Here is a 24,491-nt window from a genome sequence, read left to right as displayed (position 1 = left end):
TTTCTTATTTATTGAAGGTTATAAAATTACAGATGATCAGAGGTGGAAGGGACCTCAGTTGTCATCTACCCCATACCTCAGAAAATATGCCCTCTATCAACATCCCAAGAAATGATCATCTGGCCTCCACTTGAAGACTTTTGGGAATGTCAACCTTCTGAGGCATCTCATTTCACTTTGAGTTACTTCTAATTGCTAGGAAATAACATTTGGCCAAAATCTCCTTTTAAACAAAAAAAGAGAGAGAGAAAGGGTTAAGGCTGGAGATAGAGATTTTGTAATCATAGATCTACAATTTCTGAGAGACCTTAGAAACCATCTAGTCCAACCTGCTTGTACTTTTGGCAAATAAGGAAAGACATCCACGTGAAGGTGAGAGTAGAAGCTATGGAAATAAATGAAATAACCCAAGAGGAGAGAAAAGAACAGGCGAGTTCAGGATAGTACCTTGTAGAAAAACTATATTTAAAGATCAGGAAGAGAATCTAATTATGGAAGTGAAATGGTCTGAGAGTTAGGAGGAGAACCAGGAAAGGGCAATGCCATGGAATCTGATGAAGAATCAGATACTGTGGAAAACAATGCAATAAAGATAAACTGAGGTACATTCTCTGAGCATAATCAATTTATTAACAGTGAGGCATATAGCTATTAACAAAGTGGGTCAGACTGGCCACCTCAGTAAAGCTGGTGAACCCCATTTGAAGGGGGAAGGACTTTTTTATTACAGGAAATGAGCAGGTCTAGGTAGTTGGGGAACCTTATAATTTACTACACTGGGGAAAGTGGGTTGACATCTGGATGTGGCTGATCACACCCTTCTCTGACAATTAAGGAAGATTAATTGTTTTGTGGTACTCATCTTCCTCCTGTAATCTTGGCTAGAAAATCAGAACCACCCAGTGAGTCCTCTTGAGGGAGATCAAAACCACTCTTATTTGCACTAGGACAGGCAAGGATTTCTCTTTTGAGAGGACGGCACCAGGTTAAGCTGGTTGAGGCTTTCAGACAGCAAGCAAATGTCCCAGGGGATAGTATAGGAGTGGTAACAACATTTCCTTTCAACCACACCTTTAAACACATTTATACTAGGAAAGACAACATTTTTGAGCCACGGGAGTTCAGACAGATACTAACAATTATAAAAATCAATCATCATAACATCAATTACATGTAAAATAAATACAGCAGAAACCAGATTTAATGTTAATTTTTATTCCACAATAGCTTCAGGGAGGAGGGTTGATCAGTAGTGTTAGGTGCTGTGCTGAGGTTCAGTAAGATATGAACCAAGAAAAAGTCATGAGGTCTTTCTATTGGTGAGGGATGGAAGCCATGTAAGACCTGAAAGGAAACATCTTTAGTGGAGTGATTAAGTAGTGATAATGAATAAGAGAGATTCGAACAGAGTTAAAGAGTGAGTAGGTTTTGAGAAAGAAGCAGTAAGACTATTCTCTCAAGAAAGTCATCTGTAAAAAGATAGAGAGAAGAGCTTAGCAGACACAAAATGATGATATTTGAAGGCAGAAGGGAAGGAGACAGTGGAAAAAGAGAGACTGAACATGCAAAAAAAAGAGGAGGAAAAATTAATGAAACAGGGTCTCTAGGAATTGAAAAGGGATGAAATCAAGAACATGTGTAAGCACAGTTGGGCAACATCTAGGCAGATAAGTGGCATAGTACATAGAGTGCTGGACCTGAAGTCAGAAAGACCTGAGTTCTAATCCAGCCTTGGATGTTTACCAGCTATGTGCCCGAGCAATTCACTTAGTTTCCTTATCTATAAAATAGGGATGATAATAGCATCTAGTTCCCTGGGTTGTTGTGGAGATTATATTCTTGTGAGATAATATTTGTAAATAATTTTGCATATCTTAAAGCGCTATATAAATGCTAACTCTTATTATTAGTTATCTTTAACAAAGGAGAAGGATGCTTCTTTTGAAAAAGCAAGAGGATAGGAGTATAAGATGGGTAAGAATCACAGAGATTTAAGGATCCTAGGACAATAGCCAGTGCATCTTTGAAATGGTTAATGGTTTCAGACTGGATAGGGAATCAAATAAACAGAGAACCAGGGTAGTAGAATGAGAGATTAGGGATGATTTAAGGGGATAGAGATCCCAGTAAGGAGAAAGAACAAGTATGGTAGAAAGGAAGGGTCATAGTATCAGAACTTTGAGGTCATTTAGTCCAACCCCCTAATTTCACATTTGAGGAAATTGAGGCTCCTTACTCATCCAAAGTCACACAGGTAGTACTGGTGCAAGAGTACAGATTTAAACCCAGGTCCCTGAATCCAAATCTAGCATTTTAAAATTTTTTTTAATTTTTAATTTTTTTAAAATTTTTTCTTTTAAAATTTATTTATTTTTAGTTTTCAACATTTGCTTCCACAAGATTTTGAGTCCCAAATTTTCACCCCATCTTACCCCTCCCCCCCCAAGATGGTATGCATTCTGAATATTCCAAGTCTGCCCTCCCTTCTATCTCTCCCCCCCTTCTCTTATCCCCTTCCCCTTTCCTGTAGGGCAGGATAGATTTCTGTACCCCATTTCCTGTATTTCTTATTTCCCAGCTGCATGTGAAAACATTTTTTTAAATATGTGTTTTTAAAACTTTGGGTTCCAAATTTTCTCCCTTCCTCCCTCCCCACCCACCCTCATTGAAAAGGCAAGCAACTCAATATAGGTTATACATGTGCAGTTATGCAAAACACTTCCATAGTAGTCATGTTGTGAAAAACTAACTCTACTTTCCCTTAATCCTATCCTGCCCCCCCATTTATTCTATTCTTTCTTTTGACCCTGTTCCGCCTCAGAAGTGTTTGCTTCTGATTACCCCCTTTCCCAATCTGCCCTCCCCACTGTCATTCCCCTGCTCTCTTGTCCCCTTCTCCCCCTATTTTCCTGTAGGGTAAGACAGCTTTCCATACCCAATTGAGTGTGTATGTTATTCCCTCCTTAAGCCAAATACTATGAAATTAAAATTCACTCATTCCCTTTCTCCTTCCTCTATTTCCCCTCTACTGTAAGACCCTTTTCTTTTCTGTTCTTTTGTGAGATAATTTACTCCACTCTGCCTCTCCCTTTCTCCTTCTCCCCGTATAATCCTCTCTCACCCCTTATTTTTATTTTCCAGATACAACCCCTTCATCTTCAACTCACCCTGTGCCATCTATCTATCTATCTATCTATCCATCCATCCATCCATCATCTATCTATCTATCTATCTATCTATCTATCTATCTATCTATCTATCTATCTATCTATACCTACACATAATTTTTCCCTTCCCACTACCCTAATACTGGCAGAGGTCTCATGAGTTATAAATATCATCTTTCCATGCAGGAATGTAAACAGTTCAACCTTAATAAGTCTCTTATGATTTCTCTTTCCTGTTTACCTCTTCATGTTCCACTTGAGTCTTGTATTTGAAAGTCAGATTTTCTATTCAGCTCTCATCTTTTCATCAAGAATGCTTGAAAGTCCTCTATTTCACTGACTGACCATTTTTTCCCCTGAAGAATTATACTCAGTTTTGCTGGGTAGGTGATTCTTGGTTTTAATCCTATCTCCTTTGCCCTCTGGAATATTATATTCTATATGATAGAATGCAGTCCCTTAATATAGAAGCTGCTAAATCTTGTGTTATCCTGATTGTGTTTCCACTATACTTGAATTGTTTCTTTCTGGCTGCTTGTAATATTTTCTCCTTGACCCGGAACTCTGGAATTTGGCTACAATATTCCTAGGGGTTTTCCTTTGGGGATCTCTTTCAGGAGGAGATTGGTGGATTCTTTTTTGTCCTCTGGTTCTAAAATATCCAGGCAGTTTTACTTGATAATTTCTTGAAACATGATATCTAGGCTCTTTTTTTGATCATGGCTTTCAGATAGCCCAATAATTTTTAAATTATCTCTTCTGGACCTATTTTCCAGGTCAGTTGTTTTTCCAATGTGATATTTCACATTGTTTTCTAATTTTTCATTCATTTGGATTTGTTTTACAGTGTCTTGATTTCTCATAAAGTCACTAGCTACCAATTGCTCTATTCTAATTTTTAAGGAAGTATTTTCTTCAGTAAGCGTTTGGACTTCCTTTTCATTTGGCCGATTTTTCTTTGTAGAGCATTCTTCTCCTCATTGGCTTTTTGGACCTCTTTTGCCATTTGGGTTAGCCTATTTTTTAAGGTGTTATTTTCTTCAGTATTTTTTTGGGTCTCCTTTAGCAAGCTGTTGACTTGTTTTTCATGATTTTCTTGCATCACTCTTATTTCTCTTCCCAACTTTTCCTCTACTTCTCTTACTTACTTCTTGAAATCCTTTTTGAGCTCTTCCAAGGCCTGGGACTGACACTTTTTTTACTGTAATATGTTATCTTCCTTATAAAAGTAGAAGGTAAAGAGGTTGTAGTCAGGAAGACAATTTGAGTATAGCCATTTTAAGTGATAGAATCCAATTCACCCCATGGAAAGTAAACACCTAAAGGCTGTGACTTGCTAATTTTTTTTTTTGCCTTTGTACCTCCAGTGCTTAACACAAAGTCTCACATGTAGTAGATACTTAGTGGATGTTTATTAAAATGAATTAATTGTACATGCAAGCAGCTTAAAAAACCATGAAGCTGGGAGTCACTAGATGCTGAAAACTGTGTGTCAGGGACTAAGGATCTTAGAATGGCCATCATCATGAATGTTAAAGTCACCAAGGATGATGGCAGAAGTTATAGTAAAGAAGAGGATTTTGTGAGCCAGGCATTGAAGTAATTGAGGAAGGTAGGAGGGCATTATAAGAAGAGGTACAGAGAGAGAGGCAGAACCAAGATATTGGAGTGATAGGAAGTAATGTGATGAGCTTATCTCCATAATCTCCTCTTAACAGTTATAGAAAACACACCAGACCCAAATACTGATGGAAAAATGCAGAAAAGAATAACAGTGAGTCCTTCACCACACTCAGCTTGGAATAGACAGGGAGGTCTGCAGACAGTGGAGATATGGTTGAGTCAGGAGCATGCCATGCATGGAGCCCGCCAGTTGGCAGGTAGCAGCTGAGCACTAGGTAAGACGGGTTTCTTAGACCCACACTGAGGCACTGCAATGGGGAGAGGTGCCAACTGGCAGCCTTGTTAACAAACCCCTAGCCAGTCCATGGTGGAGTGACAGGGGGACCAACAAATGGCAATGATGTTCTCAGCTCAGGAGATCCTGAGCTGTGTATAGACTAAGGAGGAAGTTAAGAAACCACCAGCAGCAGTAGCAGCCACAGCAGTCACCGTGGTGTGGCTCAGACCTTACCTCCAACATCTAGCCCAGCCTGCAGAGCAATAAATAGGTGGGAATCCCAGACCAAAGGGGAACCTACAATTCTTCCACTCGGAGCTGATAGAGCTTTCCAGTTGGCTGATAGGAGCAGAGTCCAGCAGGAGTCTATTCCTGCTCAGATCTAAATCCAGGTCAGGAATTTGCAGAGCTCAGACCAGGGGAGCAGCAATCATACTTTGCCCTGAATCATCATTGTGGGAGCACTGAAAGCTTGTAGGTCCCCAACTTGTCCCCTAGTTCCTGGAATAACACAAAACTCAAGATCCTAAGAAAGCAGCAACAGGACATGCTCATACTTTCCCTCCAGAAGTGCCACAGAGCTTAGCCCTAATATCAAGTCTGAAGTTAGGAAGCTGACTGGAACAGTGGACAAACAAAAAAAAGAACCCCATCATAATAAGCTAGTATGGTAACAAGGAGGCTCAACACGAATGCAGAAAAGGATGACTCTAAAATGTCTACAATTGATTCAGAGAAAAACACAGTTTGGGCACAAGCTCAAATAGAATTCCTGGAAGAAGTGAAACAAAAGTTTAAAAAAATGTTTGAAGTGTTTTTTTTAGATGAATGAGAACAATAGAGGGAAAAAAATGCAAAATAAATGAGAGCAATGGAAAAAATAATTGGAAAGGGAATTAATGGCTTGTTGCCTAAGCAATAAACTCTCTAAAAATCTGAATGGACCAAAAAAAAATTAAATTACTCCATGAGACAAAAAGTATTCAAACAAAGTCAAAAAGCTGAGAAATAGAAGAAAATGTAAGGTATCTCATAGAAAAAGAAAAAAAAAACTGACCTGGAAAACAATTGAGGAGAAAACAATTCAGAATTGACTGGACTATCTAAAATCCGTTAACTGAAAAAAAATAAGGACCTAAATATCATATTACAAGAAACCTTAAAAGGAAATTGCCCAGATCTCTTAGAACCAGAGCACAAATTAGAAATAGAAAGAATCCACTGGTCTCTCCTAAAAGAAACTCCAGAATGAACACTCCCTGGAACATAGCCAAAAACCAGAGCTTCCAGATCAAAGAAAAAGTACTACAAACAGTCAGAAAGAAAGAATTCAAGTACCAAGGAGCCAAAGTCAGGCTCACACATAGCTTAGCAGCCACCAGTATAAAGGACCAGAGACCTTGGTATATGGTATTCCATAAGCAAAGGATATGGGCTTATAGCCAAGAGTAACTTACCCAGCAACACTGAGTATAACATTACAGGTGGACCCATCAATGACCTTTATGATTTAGCCTACCTAAATTCATAGGATCATGGTGTAAAATTGAGAGCTAGAAGGGACTCCAGAAGCCATGTAATCCAATCCTCCCATTTTATAAATGAGGAAACTAAAGCCAAAGAAGTTAAGTGACTTGTCCAAGGTCACACAGTTATTAAGAGACAGAGGTAAGATATGAACCCAGATCCTCTCTTGACTCCAGAGTCAGTGTTCCTTTCACTGGCTTAGTTTGCTTTTGTGGGTATCTCATAAGCATTGTGGGCACCAAATGAGGGCTTTGGTTAAACTAAGATGTAACAGTGCCTTGGCATCTTGTGTATAACAAAATAAATGAAAATAGCAGGCAGTTTAACATTTTACATAGATTGAATCCCAAAATGCAAAGTCAGTGCGTAGAATTGGGCTTTAAAAGCAACAGGGAAGATAAATAATCACATGAAAATGATAGCAATGATCTATAACTGGAATCATTCCCACCAGTTTTTCTATCGTGTACTAGAAGCAGATAAAATGTCATTTTCTTCCAAGTACAAAATGATGCACAAGTTGCCAGATATCAAATACTCAAACTACAGGTTTTTATTGAGGTCATAGATTACTATTTGAGATCAAAACGTGTGTTTGTGTGTGTGTGTGTGTGTGTGTGTGTGTTTCTACAGGAGGGTGTATTCATGGGTCTTCCTTGAATGGCAGGAAAACTCAATATTTTTTTCAGTTTCTTTAATTCCTATCCTCCCCCACCCTTCTGCTAAAATGCCAAAGGGCATCAGAGGAAATGGTGACAACTGCAGAGAGCTGTTCATTTGTCATGCTTGGCCACTGTGCTGAGTATCCAAGTACACAAGTAGATGTCAAGGTTTTCCAAGATGGCAGGAATACAGTTGGATGTTCCTTCTCTATGGGAACCATTCTAGTCCCAGACAGAATGGTGGGGCAAGACGTTTAGTATGTCTGCGGTTGCATTGGGCTCTGTATTATTATCATACAGTGTGATTACCAAAGCAAAATTTCATTCTCAGTCATCTGTTTTAGTCATTCCAAAACAACAGCTTCCTCATTCTTGGCAGTCTGAGTCATAAGGAGTCCCTGAGATATTGCACACATTATCCAAGTTGGGAGATGAAACATGACCTGGAGGGCCCGTTTTCTCTGCTAATGAGAGATCAGAATTAATAAGAGTCAGGCTTTGAGAAACAGCTCTTCACAGTTGGAATGCCTGAAAGCCATAGTGCCTCATTGACTTAACCAGCCTAAATGAGAGACACTCAATATTGAGCCTTTGTTATTGATAGACTGTATAGCATCTCCTGTGTGGGAGGCAGAATGGGAAGAGATATGCCAAATGTTGTGGGAAGCACTGTGGAACAACCTACATTTCACTATAGAGCATGCACATGACAATTATGTACTCCAGCTTCAACTCATTATCTCCAGGACAGACACATTAGGTAGTTTTAGAAGAATGATCTGGGGGGTATTTATGACCTTTCACAAATTCCCAAAAGGTACTCTTGAAAAACCAAAGATGAACTAGTTGACAACCAATAACAAGCTTCATTTTAAAGTCTTCTTTTATTACATCTTCAGGCATAGAACACAATTAATTTGGCTGTGAGATGAAAAAAAAGTGATTTCTACTACCATGAAGAGCACTTCAATGCTCATTTTTCCTAGTTTGTCCACTTAATCTCTGTCTGCCTCAGTTTCTTTAGTTGTAAAAGGGGGACTAATAGTATTGCCTAGTTCCCAGGGTAGTTGTGAAGATAAAATGAAGATAATATTTATAAAACACTTTGCAAATCTTAAAGTGCTACATAAATGCTAGCTATTGGTATCATTAATCCCGTAACTGCACTAGATCTCAATTTAGCTTGTCTTATTATAGCATAGACATCTGCATAGTATAGTTTGGCCTCATGACTTTCAGAAAACAGGTTTATCTCTCTGGACCATCATCCATGAAAAGAAACTATGTTGAGATATTGTGGTGTAGAGCTTGGCTTCTGATGTCCCTCCCTGAATGACAGTTGCTTTTGAAGTCAAATAGGGTAAACTTATACTGTCCAAGGTGCTAGGGGTGAGGAGGAAGGAGAGGAAAGAATACTTTGTTCAGAGGGTCTGAGGCATCAGACTATGAGCAGACGTAGTACGGTGTCCCTTCCTGCTAATCCCAGCTGTAACAAATTATGATTTTGTGTGGTTTCAGCTGTAACATGATCTGGTATCACAGACCTTAAATGAAGTACTGCAGTATTGTGCATTAACCTAGGTGTTAATAGAAAATTGTCTGCTAACATCTCAACACATATTATTAATAGTAGCAGAGAGAGTCCTGCCAAGACCTCAGCATTTCAGAAGAGGCATGATTTTGTTGGTGGAGGTATTCCTTTCACAGATTCTAGTCTGTGTCTATAGTGTATAATAATAGTCTCATGAGTCACTGTGGCCAATAATATCAATCACCTGGTACCCTTTCTTTGGGTGATTAACCACTCAGCTCTTAGCTAGACCTATTCCTAGGAAATAGAAACAAAGAAGAACCATTGCTAGGCTTGAATTTGAAATTTTCCCAGGTTGGTGGTACTTACAGATTATACCCTCTCTGGCATACCCTTTGAGGTTCATTTCTATTGTGACACATTGGAGAACTTTTATGGAGGGTTATATGTGTATGTATGTGTATGTGTGTGTGTATATGTATATACATACATACATATACACATGTTCACAATACATATACATATGAAACATATGTAAAATATATTGTATAATTTCCATGATGTATGTGTTATATATTACAGTATGTTTTAAATAATTTATATTTTAAAATCTATTCATATTACTTTCCACAAAGCAGGTTTTCAGCCTAAGTATTCCATTTAACATCAAATTATAAAATAAATAATTAATTGTTGCCTTTATGTTTTTTCCCCCTGTGCAACATAAAAAAGCAAAACAAAACACTTAGAGCCCCTTGAAAAAGTGTTACAGATGTTTTGTGATACTGAGTACTCAATTCAAAGTAAACATGTTTAATAATTAATGAATAGCACATGCACAGAAAGACAGATTTTGCTTCAATATAAGGAAACTCTCCCTAAAAATTGAAGTTGTCCCAAAATTGAATGCACCACCTCTGCAGGCAGTCTTCAAACAGAGACCGGATAAGCTTTTATCCGGAATGGAGAAGAGGACATTTGTATTCAGGTACATGTTGCACTAGATCCCTTACACATATGAGAGTTAAAAGGCTTCACACTTCTAATGATCAATCACACACCATGATGGGCACATACAGGGAAAGAAAATGGGCCTTAATGAGAATTTCTTTGCTTTATCCAATGTTCACTCAATGCATGTTTCTGTAAATTATGTTTTGTTGTGCTATAGTCTGGGTATGGAAGAAAAAAAACCGTGTCAAATTCAAGTGGAGTATAATGAAAACTTCGTACGCAAGTCAAGTCAAGGGAAAGAACACTGGATTCAGAGTTGGAAGACTTAGGGTTGAATATCAGGAATGCTACTTAATTACCTAAATGAAGCTGGACATCTAACCTTAATTTCCTTATATGAGAATGTTGTCAGACCAAATGAGCCTTTCAGGCTTTAAAACTTATCCTATGAGCAAAGAAATGGATAAAATTCATTGAAACACTTTAATTTTGGGGGCAGCTAGGTGGCGCAGTGGATAGAGCACCGGCCCTGAAGTCAGGAGGACCTGAATTCAAATCCCGCCTCAGACCAAACACTTGACACTTACTAGCTGTGTGACCCTGGGCAAGTCACTTAACCCCAATTGCCTAAAAGCAAAAAAAAAACCACTTCAATTTTGATAAAGTAGTCAATAATTCCTCAGGCATGAAAACAAGAAAAGCCTGTATGATTAAATACTAGTAATTCACAATTGTATAATTAAATACTTAAGTGCATCTGAAGTTTCATCTATGTAAGACTTCCTGCAAAGGCACTAATCATAACCCACCCTAATTTTGTTACTCTCTTCTCTGTGATCCTATAAACCTTCCCCAAAGTGTCTGCTCATCATGTCAGAAGTCTTCCTCTGAATCTTTTGATCTGATTTGAGCATCATGCATTGCTCAGATGTCCATCTGTTTGTTATCCCTTGATCTTACTACACGACCAGCTACCTCTTTTTCTGGTCATTCATTTCTCAGATATTTTTGACATGGTTTTGGTGTGTCAGTGATCATTGGCATTTCACTACAGCTTATGTATTCCCAGTCCACATCCTTCCATTTTCCATTGACTGACTTTAATTTTGGGGGTGGATAGAGTTCTAAGATTCAACCAGAGAGCATCCCTGGATGAAAATCATTTTTAAAAGATGAGTTTTTGTTTCAGGGAGAAACATTATGCCACTGAAAGCACTGATCACTTTCCCAAATGCAGTCCAGCTCATTCTCTTTCTCTCGTCCAATTCTTAGTTCAGTTTATTATCCATCTGAAATGTACATGTAAGATATATGTGCTAGATGTCAACCCAACTGCATAACCTGGTCTGAATAACAAATGTTCTTCATCTACTTGGATTTTCCAGTGTAAATGGCTAACCTTTAAATCCTCTGAGTAACTATGAATTTCATTTTAAATTTTAAATTTTTTTCAGTTAATGAAAATTAACTTCTTTTCACCTCCCCCCCCACTGAAACAGAAAGAAAAACAAAATCGTCATAACAAATATGCATATTCAAGTAACACAGGTTCCTTCATTGGCTATGTATGGACCTCATTTAAGAGGCTTTGGAGTATTCAGAAGCTTGTTGCCATCAACACAATGTCATGTACAAATAAGAATATCCAAAGGACCTCACCATCAATAAGTAATTCCTCTTCTGTATAGACTGTGCTAGATATCTTCCATAATGGTGTCAAAAATGTTTGGTGAGCATGAGTGACTGACTCCCTTTGTTTGCTTTATTAAATATTAATAAACAGGGGATCATCAAACAATGAAATCTCAATCGTTGTTACGTTTGTCAAGAGATGTTTCCACCTCCACAGTATTTCTTCCATTGGTCCCTTTCTTTCTACTGCCCTGGCTACCACCTGATGTTGTCCTTCATTATCTCTCATCTGGACTATTTCAATCACCTCCTAATTGGTCTCTCTACCTTAGGTCTCTCCCTTCTCTGATACACACTGCACACGGCTGTCAAAAGGCCCCATGCTTGGAATACTTTTCCTTCATACCTCCACCTCCTAAAAACCTAAGTTTCCTTCAAAAAGGAAGAAAGATTTCATATACCACAGTTCAGCTCAAGAATTCATATTTTACATGAAGTCTATACAGCCCCTCTCATTCTGCTAGTACTTTTCCCCAAAAAACTTACCATTTATTTATGAACTTATTTTGTTTATACAAATAGAGACAGATACATATTGTCTCATTTAGAATGTAAGTTACTTGAAGGATTGTCTTTGAATCTCTGGTATCTAGTACAGAGCCTGGCACATAGAAGGAACTTAACACATGATTGATTGAAATTGTATAACCTTAACATACGCATTGCAGATATCTTATTGGAAGAGAGTCTTTAAGACTTCATTTTGTTCTACTATAACAAATGCACATAGTAACCCCTCAATAAATGTTTACTGATTGGCTGATTAATCAATAAACATAGTAAGACGCTATATTCTCTAAACCACTGAATCATTTGTGTGACTGCAAAGATGTTGTCTGTATAATATCACATAGGAAAGAATGGCTGTTCCCCTCTCCCGTTTTTATCAAGGATGCTTTTGATATATGTATAGATCAATCTTATAAAGATGCTGTAGAGATGCTAAAGTAGGCATATGAGTCAATAGTTATTGATTTCTTCATTGCTTCTTTCAGTAGTGATTTTTCCAGGTATTTGAAATCTTCCTCTCTATCACGTCTTGAAAATTATTCTTTCAGTGCCCCCAAAGTTGTGTTACCTCCAGCACAGGCTTCTCCTGTGCATGATTGGCATGAACTGGGAATAAGAATTGTTATGCCTTTCTCTTTGGAAAGAGACCAAACTCACTGGCATGTTTTCTGTTGTTGTGATTATCCTACAATTCTTAAACTTTCATATAAAATGATGCAAGGTGATGGTCTATGTCGATGTTCCTTTATCCATTTCCCGTTTTTTCAGAATCAGTAGTTTGCTTGAATAGGTCAGATTATTTTAAGATCACACCACACAGCTCAAACAAGCTGGTGAGAGCCAATTGTTAAATTTACATTATGGGAATTTATTCCTGCCAATCAGCACTTGCTACAAACCAGAGCTTGATTTATTGTTTTGTTGATTGTCTAGACTTAAGAAAGTGATGGAGAAAATACTAGTCACGCAGATCAAACTTAAAAGTATATTGTGCGTCCATTTCTTTTCTTCAGAGACTCAGTTATTAAATATTTATCAGCACATCCCTGATACCGTGCTTTCTGCTCATCTTTATTCTTTTTTCTAATTTCACATTGATATTGACCTTTGCTCTAACAAATGCATGTTCTACCTGTAAGCAGACAATTAACAACTCAGATCAGCAACCCAGTTATTTCTCATCTATTTATTAAAGGACTTTTATTTTTGGTGGCTCTCTATTCATTATGTTTACTTCTTGGACAAAAAAAAAACTATTCATGATATTTGGTGGGGGGTCACTTATGATAATAATATGTAGTTCTTTACACCTTCTCCCTCCCTTTCCCCCTACTCTGCCACTGTCACTGCACCAGTGGAAAGAGCTACACAGGACTAAGAAATGTTTTCTATTTTTCTTTGTTTCATGGGTTGCCATTAGCAAAACAACAACAACAAAATGAATCACCTACTGGCCACTGTAATTGGGATGAGTACTTAGTTATCCTGGCTGGTAGAAAGCAAATGTTGTCTATGCTGGGACTACATTTGAAGCCTGTTTAGCCCAGAGAACCTGACAGAGTTCCATCCCCTCTAGTAGAGCATTTAAAACCTTTGAAATTCATGGAGGAGTCTCAGTTGCACCTACTATCATTTATATAGTATTTTAGGGTTTGCAAAGAGCTTTACATATGTCGTTTCATCTGATCCTCATGACAACCCTGGGAAGCATATGCTATTATTACCCTCATTTTACAGATTAGAAAATTGAGACTGAGAAGTCAGGTGACTTGCCCAAAGTCACAAAGCTAGGAAATGTCTGAGGCAGGATTTGTGCACTGGCCTTCCTGACTCCAAGGTCAGAGCCCCGTCCACACTGCACCATACCATACTCTGTTAGTGGTGGTTCCAAAGTGCAGTTGTCTGGGGATTTTTATTCTGGCATAGGTTTGAACTAAATGCTCTAAGGTCTCTTTCAGCTCTTGTTATTTTAAGATTCTGTAATTTTAAGAATCACATACATTTCCATTTTTGCCCTTGGTGTGAAGAATAAGTAAAACATTTTAAATTATTTCCCCCCTTATTAATGAGTATATTGCTACCCATAGGAATGAAACCAGGAAGCCTGTCTTTGGAAAAGTCTTTCTCCTTGGTGTCAGGCTGTGGATAATTTCTCATTATTCACTTTTCATAAAGTGCTGCTGATGACCTTAGTCAAATTTTTGTGCTCTAGCTCAGAAACTCTTCGAGCTTATTCTGTCTTAGAAAGGGTAAGGCATCTTCCTCTCCTGCTGCTCACATGGCTCAATAATAGGCAGGTAATGATAAGTCCGGGCTTTATAGAATAGTGCAGTCTCTGTGTGTAGTGTATCTTTCCACAAAACTCCCATTGCTTTGGGGATAGTTTGCTTCATTAAATCTTCCAGTCTTTTTGCTGTTGCTCCAGGTCATCTATTGAACTCATTAGAGGCAAAATAACTGAATAAGGAAATGTTCTGGGCCAGGCCTATCTCAGTCAGTCCAGTGGTTCAGTCTCAGGATTCAAAAGCAAGAAGACATTTGGCCATAAAATATTTAACAGAGAGAAGTTTATTTAACCATAAGAAAGGATCAATAATATAGTTACATAAGGCTTTTCTTTTTCTGTACCTGTCACAGCCAAAAAAAAAAAACCCCAACAACAACAGCAAACCAAAACCCTAATCAGAGAGGTATATTGGCTTTCAGAGTAGTGGGAATTCCTCTTCCTAAGAAGCCCCAGATCCTCATAAGTTGGGTTTTTATGCCTCAGGTAGCCAGGATGCCATTCTAATGGCTCAAGCCCTAATCCTCCAGACCATTCAAATCCCAAAGAGGGCTATCTTGCCACTTTAAAAAGAAATCAGCCTAACTCATATAAAATAGATGTCACTCACACCACAGGGGCATTGACAATATAGTCAAACCAAACACATCATAATTAGCCAACATAAGATAACAAGTTGAAAACTGGAACTGAGAAACACTAAATCCCTTTTCTTTCTGTGTCAGATGGAATTTGCACCAGATATTGGGCTTCAATACAAAGGAGAGCTGACTGTGGTCTTACGCTACATTCCCCCTGAGAATAACCTAATGCTCCCACTGGAAGAGCGTCAAGGTGAGATCAAATTTGGTTACGTTCACCAGCTATGCTGTTTTCTGAAAGCTTACGGATAAACTCCAAGGATTATTCCAAATGTTTTCTGCATCATTCAGATAAGATGTGTGGATAATGAAATGACTATAGTCATTTGTAGAGGAGAGTTGGGGGAGATAACTAGTATGAGAAAAAGACAGACCTTTTAACTCATTTGACCTTTTCAAAAATGTGATAGTGAACTTTTGCCACATCCATTGTTGGATTATAGCAAATAACCGTGTACTTGAGCTTGGGAAACCTCAGCTGCTACAAGAACCATCTGATCTGGATCATGCCAGTGACTCAGGGATGTTCAGTGGGTGCTGAGGAGCAGCGTCAACATAGTGTCACATACAAGATTAGTGAATTCAAGTCTAGAACCCAGGCCTTCTGATTCCTGGTTCAGTTTGCACAGGCAACCACCCTCCCTGTTTCCATACTTCCAGATATTCTATTTCTACCACTGCCCTCATTAAAGAGTAATTTGTCTCAGGTTACAACCTTGGAGATGGTTATTGGTTACCAGTCAGTCAATAAGCACTTAGCATAGTTCTTGGCACATAGTAGGTGCTTTATAAACTCAATTTTTTAAAAAGAATGTTGATAATAAAAATAAATAAATCTAAACCCAAAAAAGGATTTTTTCTATTTTTTGTAATTTTTTTATCAGAAAAAAAGAGGATCCAAAGAACTTTTAAGATAGATGAATCCTTAAAGACAGTCTGCTCCAATCCCTTTGTTTTACAAATGAAGGAACTCAGAACAAATGACTTGCTAAAAAAAATGACTAGTAGAAAAAGTCAAGACTAGAACCTAGGTCTCCTGTCTCCAGGTTCAGTTTTCACTCCACTGTGATAGATTTATCTAGGTGTAACAGACCTTTTCAAGAGAGGTAGCCTTAAGCATGAATGGATAGCCATTTAATTCTTTGTCAATGAGCACAGAAGATGAAGAGGTGATCCTGAAGATTGGGTCTATTTCTTGTTTTAGACTTTCTCTAGTGAATTAGTGAAGTGCCGCATTTGAGTCCTTTTTGTCGTGACTAGCAATCTTTGCCATTAAGTTTACTGCCTTGCTATTACCCCAGTGCATAGCCATGAGTGATCCTTAGTGACCCTGGAGGCACTAGACCGTATTTATTGGAAATAAGAAACTCTGGCATTTGATCTCATTACATTCATTGTGGTTCCTGCATGAGGCCATGTTGGTGCTCACTCTCCAGTAAATGGGAAAGGCTGCTTGCCACCTACTGTATTTCTAAATGCTTACTGCTAGATCCTTATTAAGTTTTCTTATCAGTCCATCAGCAAGCAATTATTAAGTATATCCTTTGTACCAGTCATTATTCTAAGTGCTAGAGGTATAAAGACAAAAACAAAACAGCCTCTCCCCTCAAGGACCTTATAATTTACTGGTAGAAACAACAGGTATATATAAGTACGTACAAAATGTATATGTACACGTATGAAGTAAATACAGAGTCATTTCGGGGTGGGACAGTGAGGCAGTAGTAACGAGGAAGGAGTTTGTGCAAAGGGCATAGGGACAGGAGAGAGATTCCTCATGGATGAGCAGCAGCCAAAAGGCCAGTTTGATTGGGCCTTAGGATAATGTATAATTCTGAAAAGTCAAGTTGGAGCCAAGTTGTGAAAGGCTTTAAATGTCAGAGAAGCTTTTATTTGATCCAAGAGGCAAGAATTTATTTAGAATTTCTTGAGCAGGGTAATGACATACTCAGACCTGAGCTTTAAGAACACAGCTAGATCAAAGAGCATGTGCAGTTTTATAGCCCTTTCGGCATAGTTCCAAATAGCTCTCCAGACTGGTTGGATCAGTTCGTAACTCTACCAACAATGCATCAGTATACTAACATTTATTATTTTCCTTTTTTTTTGTTATATTAGCCAATTGATAGGTGTGCAGCATTACCTCATAGTTGTTGTAATTTGCATTTCTCTGATCAATAGTGATTTTGAGCATTTTTTCAAAACTTAAAAAAAGGTTAAGAATTGTTTTAACATGTAATTGGGGGAAAATTAAAATATTACTTTAAAAAAAGAACATAGAAATTAATCCAGTTCTGCCCTTTGGAACAAGGTGGAATAGCTCTGTTTGTGACACAGCCTATTGAGTATTTGAGGATGGCTGTTATTTCCCTCTAAGTTTTCTAAACTTTCCCATTTTCTATACTTTCATACTATTCTCCAGTCTGAGGAAGGGATGTATCTGCTCATCCTTCATGGTAACTGCTGTCCCGTATTTTTAATTCCATTCCTACCTGCCTCCTCTTGGGCCCTCATTTTAGGATTATCCTCACCCTTTCAAATATGAGGGTTAGCTGGGTTTAATGGAAAAGCCACTGGCCATGGAGTTAGAAGGGCAGAATTTGAGTTCTGGCTCTATTTTGTACTACCTGTGTGATCTTGGCTAAGTCCCTTAACCTCTCTGTGCTTCAATTTCCTTATATAAAAAACTAGGGGCTTGAACTACATGATTTCTGAAGTCTCTTTCAGTTCTAGATCATTTGCTCCTAGATACTACATGAAGTGACAGAAATGTTTTTGTTCCCATTTTCTTAAAACAAAAATTCACAGTTTTTAGAAGGCTTAGGACAGCAATCATTGCTAAGCATAAAGATGGTCTCTTATATCTATCTCTATGTATACAGCTGAATCTTAATTAGTTCAAGTGGTGAATCTTTTGCCTCCTTTGCATTTTCTCTGCATGTTTCCATTGGACTGGAACCAGTGACCATCTTTTAAATAATTGTTAACTTTGAAAAGTGTGAATTCAAATTCATGCAGGCACTTTGAAGGTTTCATTACTCTCACTCATCAGGATCTATCTATAAACACATATGTGTGTTCTATATTTACCTCTGAATATTTTCTTTTGCAATTTTGAAAAATACTTTTTTTGTAATGGTTGATATAGGAAAGAAGACCCTTAAGAAGGGAAAGAAGAAAGAGCCTTCTTTGCTCTCTGGGGGACAATTAGAAGTGCTGATCAAAGAAGCCAAAAATTTGACAGCAGTGAAGTCAGGAGGTACTTCAGACACTTTTGTGAAAGGGTAAGTCTAACACACACACACACACACACACACACACACACACACACACACTCATTTCAGGTGATCATTAAGTAAACAGTCATTCTACATTTACTATGTGAGTAGTGAATAGAATGTTGGCCTCAGAGTCAGAAAGACCTGGGTTCAAATCCTGCCACTGACTACATACTGTTTGTATGACTTGGAGTAAGTCACTTGACTTCTCAGTGCCACGAGGCACCTCTCTTAAGAGTATAAAGTGCAAAACAGACATTGATTTGCACTAATGGGGGATTTTTCCCACTGATAGTTCCCTATACCAATATATGGTTTCCTTTTTCTCTTCCCCTCTCCAAAAAAGAATGTGCAACTGAAGGAGATTGACAGATAAGGAAGGAAAGAAAGGAAGAAGGAAGGAAGGAAGGAAGGAAGAAGGAAGGAAGGAAGGAAGGAGGAAGGAAGGAAGGAAGGAAGGAAGGAAGGAAGGAAGGAAGGAAGGAAGGAAGGAAGGAAGGAAGGAAAAATTTATCAAATACCTACTGCATGCCAGAAACTGTGGTAAGCACTTTATAGATATTATCCCATTTGATCTTTACAATAACTATTATCCCCATTTTGCAGATGAGGAGACTGAAGCAGGCAGAGGTTAAGTGACTTGTCCAGAGTCACATAGCTAGTAACTGTCTGACACCAAATTTAAACTTAGGTCTTTCTGATTCCATGCCCAACACATTATCCATTGCACTAACTGCCTCTTTGAAATATTTCTAATTGAGTGTATAATGAAATGGCATTGGTCCTTGTATCATTTCTCAACTCCAGCAATTAGATAGGAAAATCATTTAATCTCTATGAACCTTAGTTTCCTCATCTATAAAATGAGGATAATAATGATTATACCATATACTTCAATGAGTTTCTGTAAGCAAAGCACTTTGAGAAGCTTAAATGCTATATGTAAATATAAGCCATAATAATCTAATCTCACTGTTTCACAGGATAATGATGTGCATAGAGAGTTTGCCTGAAAACCAAGAAAGCTTGGGTTCAAGTCACTTAACCTCTCAGTGCTTTCCAAGGTTATCAGTTATAGAGAGGATGCTGACCTGCATTAGGACAGAGAGACAGAGAGAGAGAGAGAGAGAGAGAGAGAGAGAGAGAGAGTATCACATACACATATAAATATATACACACATATATGTATGTGTATGTATTTGCATATGAATATATATAAATGTGCATGTATATTATATGTGTGTATACATACGTGTGTGTGTGTGTGTGTGTGTGTGTGTGTGTATACTCCCTATACTAATGAAATCACAGATCTAGTCCTTATCCCTTAATGGAATCAAGGGGCACCTTGGCCTACTAGATAGAGATAGTCAGGAAAACATCGGTTCAAATCGGCTCTAGGAAAGTCACTTCCTCTGGGTATCTCTAGGCAACTCTCCTACCCATCACAAACAAACATTTATTAAGTATCTACTCCTATGTAGCAGGAACTAGGCTAGTTGCTATAGATTTAAATTTAAATTTAAAAAACCTGAAATAATTCCTCTTCTTAGGGAGCTTGCATTTTAATGGGATAGACAACAACTACATATATAAGTATTTATAGAATGACTACAAAGAGAATAAATATAGATTGGTTTGGGAGGGAGGGAAGTAGCAGTTGGAGTGGTTGGGAAAGGCTTCATATAGAAGGTGGTATTTGAGAAGTGATGTGAAGGAAGAAAGAGATTCTATGAGACAGAGGTGGAAGAAGTGCATTCTGGACATGGGGGATGGCCAGTGCAAAGAGACGAGACAATGTGCCATTTATGAGAAATGGAGAGAAGCCAGTTTGGCTGGATCACAGAACATGAGAAGGGGAAGAAATACATCAAGGCTGGAAAAGATAGATTGGGACCAGGCTGTGATGGGCTTTAAAAATCAAACAGAGTAGTTGATATTTTATTCTGGAGGTAACAGGGATCCACTGGAGTCTATTAAGTAAGAAGTGACGTGGTCAGATCTTCACTTGAGGAAAATCACTTTAGCAATTGTACCAAGGATAGACTGGCATAAGGGAGCACAATTAGGGGGCCATTTCAATGATCTAGTTGAGAGAAGATCAGTGTCTAGTCGCCAATGCTCTCCCTCCCAACCTGTTTCTTAGAATCCCTGTCTTCCTTTAAAACGTCACAATCACTACTCCCTCCACGAGGTCTTCTCTGGTTACCCCTCCAATACCTCTGTAAAGGTACCCTTTATCTCTTCTGTATCTACCTTATAGGAACTGCTCTTTTGTCTCCCCCTTTCAGATGTAAGGGCAGAGGTAGTTTTGGCTTCTGCCTTGCATTTCTGTCATCTAGCTTGGCACATATAGCAAGGAAATGCTTGTTGATTATTGGTTAATCGGCTATACGAATGGAAAGAAGGGATCAGACTCAACAAATGTTGTGGAGGTAGAAACAGTGAGATTTGACAAACGATTGCACGTGTGGGATGAAGGAAGGAGAGTGAAGAGTTGATGATAAAGACAAGGTTGTGAGCTGGCGAGAGGAGCAGGGGGGTGCCTTGGGCCATAAGGTGACCATAAGTTGCAGAGAAGTTGTTTTGGTAAGGCAGTTTCTTCACTAGGAGCTTCTTATCCCTATGCAATCATAAGACTTGGGAAAGAAAGACAGCAAGTAAGAATGCCAAGCACCACGTTAATATAATATAAATTAGAATATTAGATGTGCGTGTTTAGAACTTCTACCTTATAAAGGACTAGCCTGTAGTACAAGCTACTGTATTTTGGATCTTTTTTTTTTTTTTTGCAAAAATTGTTTAATCTGTTTGCAACCTATTTCAATAGTGAACATCTCCAGAGAGCTCAGGGCTGGCAGATTATTCCTGTGGGATTGTATTTCATTACTGGGAGGAAAAAGAGTGAATTTCCAAGTGTAATGTATTTTTATTACATTCAATTATCTTTTGATTCTGGCAACATGCAGTATGTATGCTCAGCATGTGTGACTTAGACTAGGGCCTTCTCCATTGTTTTATTCTGGGAAATATTATGGGAAGACAATATGCAAAAGCCATCCCCAGACGGTCTGGCTCACCGTTTCCTTAGAATTCCTCCCAGGAACAATGGAGACTTATAAAGTATTATAAAGACTTCCCAGAAAGCAGTCTGAACAAAATTCCATGACAGCCTCTTACAGTAATTCATTCAATTTAAGCCAAGGGATCAATATACAATTGCCTCAATGGTCCATGGAGGCTTTAGGAAGTTTTTCTTAAATCAATATCACAATGACTCCAAGCCATCAGGTAGGATGCCCCATTTTTTAAACAATACTGGTTAAGGTGGAGAAGATCTAGAAGTAGCAGTGGGGAATGCCAAATATGCCAACTATTCTACCTGGCCCAAAGTGTCAGGAGATATGAGAGGGATGCTCAGTTTTGGAGATGGGAACAAGGGCTAAGCTGTCTGTAGGAGAAAATCAGATTTCAGCTAAGGTTGGAACTTGTTAACAAAAGAGCAATGGTTTTGGAGAATCTAGTAGGAAAAGAGAGAGAGCATTGGAGGGGAGGGCTGAACAGGACAGAGATGAAAGCATAGGGCCAGGTGGTGGGAAAAAGGGATTTTGCTTCAGAGATGGAGGCTTTGAATTATAAGGACTAGAGCAAAGGGGTCAAACTCATATAAGAGGACTGCAAAATTACTGAGTGCAACCAGATCCAGATTAAAATGTAAATGAAAGATGTTTAACAAAATAAATAACAACACAATATAACAGAGATGATGTTAATTTGTGGTGTTTCTTGTTTTGTTTTGTTTTTTGCTTTTTGGAGAGGCAATCGGGGTTAAGTGACTTGCCCAGGGTCACACAGCTAGTAAGTTTCAAATATCTGAGGCTGGATTTGAACTCAGGTTCTCCTGACTCCAAGGCTCTATCTACTGTGCCACCTAACTGCTCCCCTTTGTGGTTTTCTAAACCATTATGGGGAGCTCAAGGATTCATTTCAATCTGAATATGACATGCCTAGAAAAGGTCATGAGGTAGGAACATGCCAGCCATGTGACTGAGTAATAGCCAGTAGAGAGAAGTTTATAGACTGAATCTCTTATAATTATTGTTGGAATGAAAGAGCTTCCAGGTATTTTGCCAGGGGAAGAGAGGACTGACAGTCACTACTCCAGGAGGCTCCTGAGATGAAGGATGCTTCTGCAGTCCTCTTCTCCAGATCTAGCCTCCCCAGATACTTTCATTTAATCTCAATCGTGGAGTTAATTATGGCTAGACTTTTTCAAATCTTCTGAGGTTAGTTAAGAGCTGTGGACCTAAAGGAAAAGTCAGGTAATCCCAAAGTTACTCAGTGCTTTGATTTCCTAAATGAGGCTTCCGTACTAGCCACATGACCGGTGAAGTATCAGTCTCCGGGAGTGTGACAGTAATAATAATAAAATAATAACCACAACCCTACAGAGTGAAGCTTTATGTTTTAACAACCTAAAACTGCACCTAGATTTTTAGGACACTCTGTATGTGCATCACACATGTGCATCACACTTGAAAGGCTTACTTTCTTCACAATCCTCTGAGTCATACGTTGCAAGTATTTTTATCACCAATTTGCAGAAGAGGAATTCTACTCAATTCAGCAATCCTCTTACTAGGAAGTTAACCAAGGGAGCAAGGCACCATCAGTGCTAGTCTGTAGAGATATAGAAATAAAAATAACACATTCCCTGCCCTCAGGGAGATTAGATTCTGGTTGGAAACTCATAGATCTTTCAGCCAGGATTTGTTATTCTAAACCCTAGTCACTTGAACCCAGTCTAGTTTTAAGTCATTGTAGGAAAGAGAAAATATCTAATCTGTACTTCCACAACCTTGTGCAGGGTATCTCAAAAGTTTTTGTTACTGTTGTTCCGTCACGACTGACTCTTCATGGCCCCATTTGGGATTTTCTTGGCAGACATACTGGAGTGGCTTGCCACGTCCTTCTTCAGCTCATTTTACAGATGTAGAACTGAGGCAAACAGGGTGAAGTGACTTGCCCAGGGTCACACAGCTAGTAAGTGTCTCAGGACAGATTTGAACTCATGTCTTCCTGATTCCAGGTCTGACTCTATCTACTGTGCCACCTAGAGTCTGCTAATTAGCTTTTAATTTAATTAACTGTTAAATTTTTTAATAGCTACTAACTGTTAAAGCTGAAAAATGCACTGAGACATGTGGGACATTGTGTGTATGTGTGTATGTGTGTGTTTACACATGTATATGTCTATATATATACATATTTGTATTATACAGCTTGCAATAGATAGATAGATGGATGGATAGATAGATAGATATTTGCATTATACTGTTAACTGAGATTACAATATGCCATCCCTCTAAATTGATCTCAGCCATTAAGAAGTTTCATTGTCTGAGGCCCCAAAGGCTTCCTTTTTGGAGATCAGACCTAGACAAGACCTGAATTTTACTCTTTCCTGGGATGGGAGTGCAAGGGATAGGGGAGAAAAGAAGCCTTGAACTTTTCTCCTCTGGTTGGAATGGGGACTTTAATCCCATAACCACACTCTCACGGAAGTGAAGCATTTTCCCCTTTATTTTGTGTGAGCCGGAATCTTCTTACCCCAAATGAGAAAGCCAGCATTAAAACAGAATTGCTAAAATATAGGAACTTAACCCAAGACACAGAAGGGAAAGTTCTTGTCTTATACATAAGAGAGTTTACTGATCAACAAGGTGGGGATGAAATTATGTGCATCTTCCTATAACAGATATGGATATTCTTAATTGACATTTAGTTGGGAGGAAAAAGAACATGCTCTGTACCTGGAGGGCTCAGCAGACTTTGGTCCCGGAGAGGACTGGTAGCCAATCCACCTCAGGGACTAAATTCTACTCTCAGCTCTCTGAACTCATCTTTCTGTGCCCCCCCGCAAATAAAATAAAATAACCACCATAAATATTAGAACCTGAATCACAACACAAAGAGGTAGCAGAACCAATCACATTATTCCCAGTCCCTGATCCTCACTGGTGAGAATGCAGTCAACAAGTCTTCCAGTATCAGGACGTTAAAGAAGAGATATTAACATGTACTTTGCTGCTGTACCCTAACAATCATGGAACTTTTCTATCTGACTTGCTGCTGAAACCTTCCATGTGTGTTGTCTCCTCCATTTCAATTTTACTTTCTTTTACTATCTTACTTTTCTTTTTGTAACCCCAGTACTTAGCATAGTACTTGTACAAAGTATGGGCAGGTAGGTAGCTCCGGAGACAGAGTGCTGGGCTTGCAGTCAGGAAGACTTATCTTCCTTGAATTCAAATCCAGCCTCAGACATTTACTAAAGGTATGACC

General features: G+C 38.5%; 1 protein-coding gene across 1 annotated transcript in view; it reads left to right on the top strand.

The window, feature by feature from the left end:
- The window catches only part of SYTL5 (synaptotagmin like 5), a 148,527-nt gene that overhangs the window by 120,270 nt on the left and 3,766 nt on the right, over nucleotides 1-24,491 (top strand). Inside the window, exons 14-15 of the mRNA XM_020979637.2 lie at nucleotides 14,953-15,061; nucleotides 18,017-18,152. Coding sequence (XP_020835296.1) covers nucleotides 14,953-15,061; nucleotides 18,017-18,152 — 245 coding nt within the window. The remainder of the gene's footprint in view (nucleotides 1-14,952; nucleotides 15,062-18,016; nucleotides 18,153-24,491) is intronic.

Source organism: Phascolarctos cinereus, unplaced genomic scaffold, assembly GCF_003287225.1.
Source record: "Phascolarctos cinereus isolate Bilbo 61053 unplaced genomic scaffold, phaCin_HiC Scaffold_726;HRSCAF=1367, whole genome shotgun sequence".
NCBI lineage: Eukaryota > Metazoa > Chordata > Mammalia > Diprotodontia > Phascolarctidae > Phascolarctos > Phascolarctos cinereus.
This window is presented reverse-complemented; position numbering and strand designations above follow the sequence as displayed.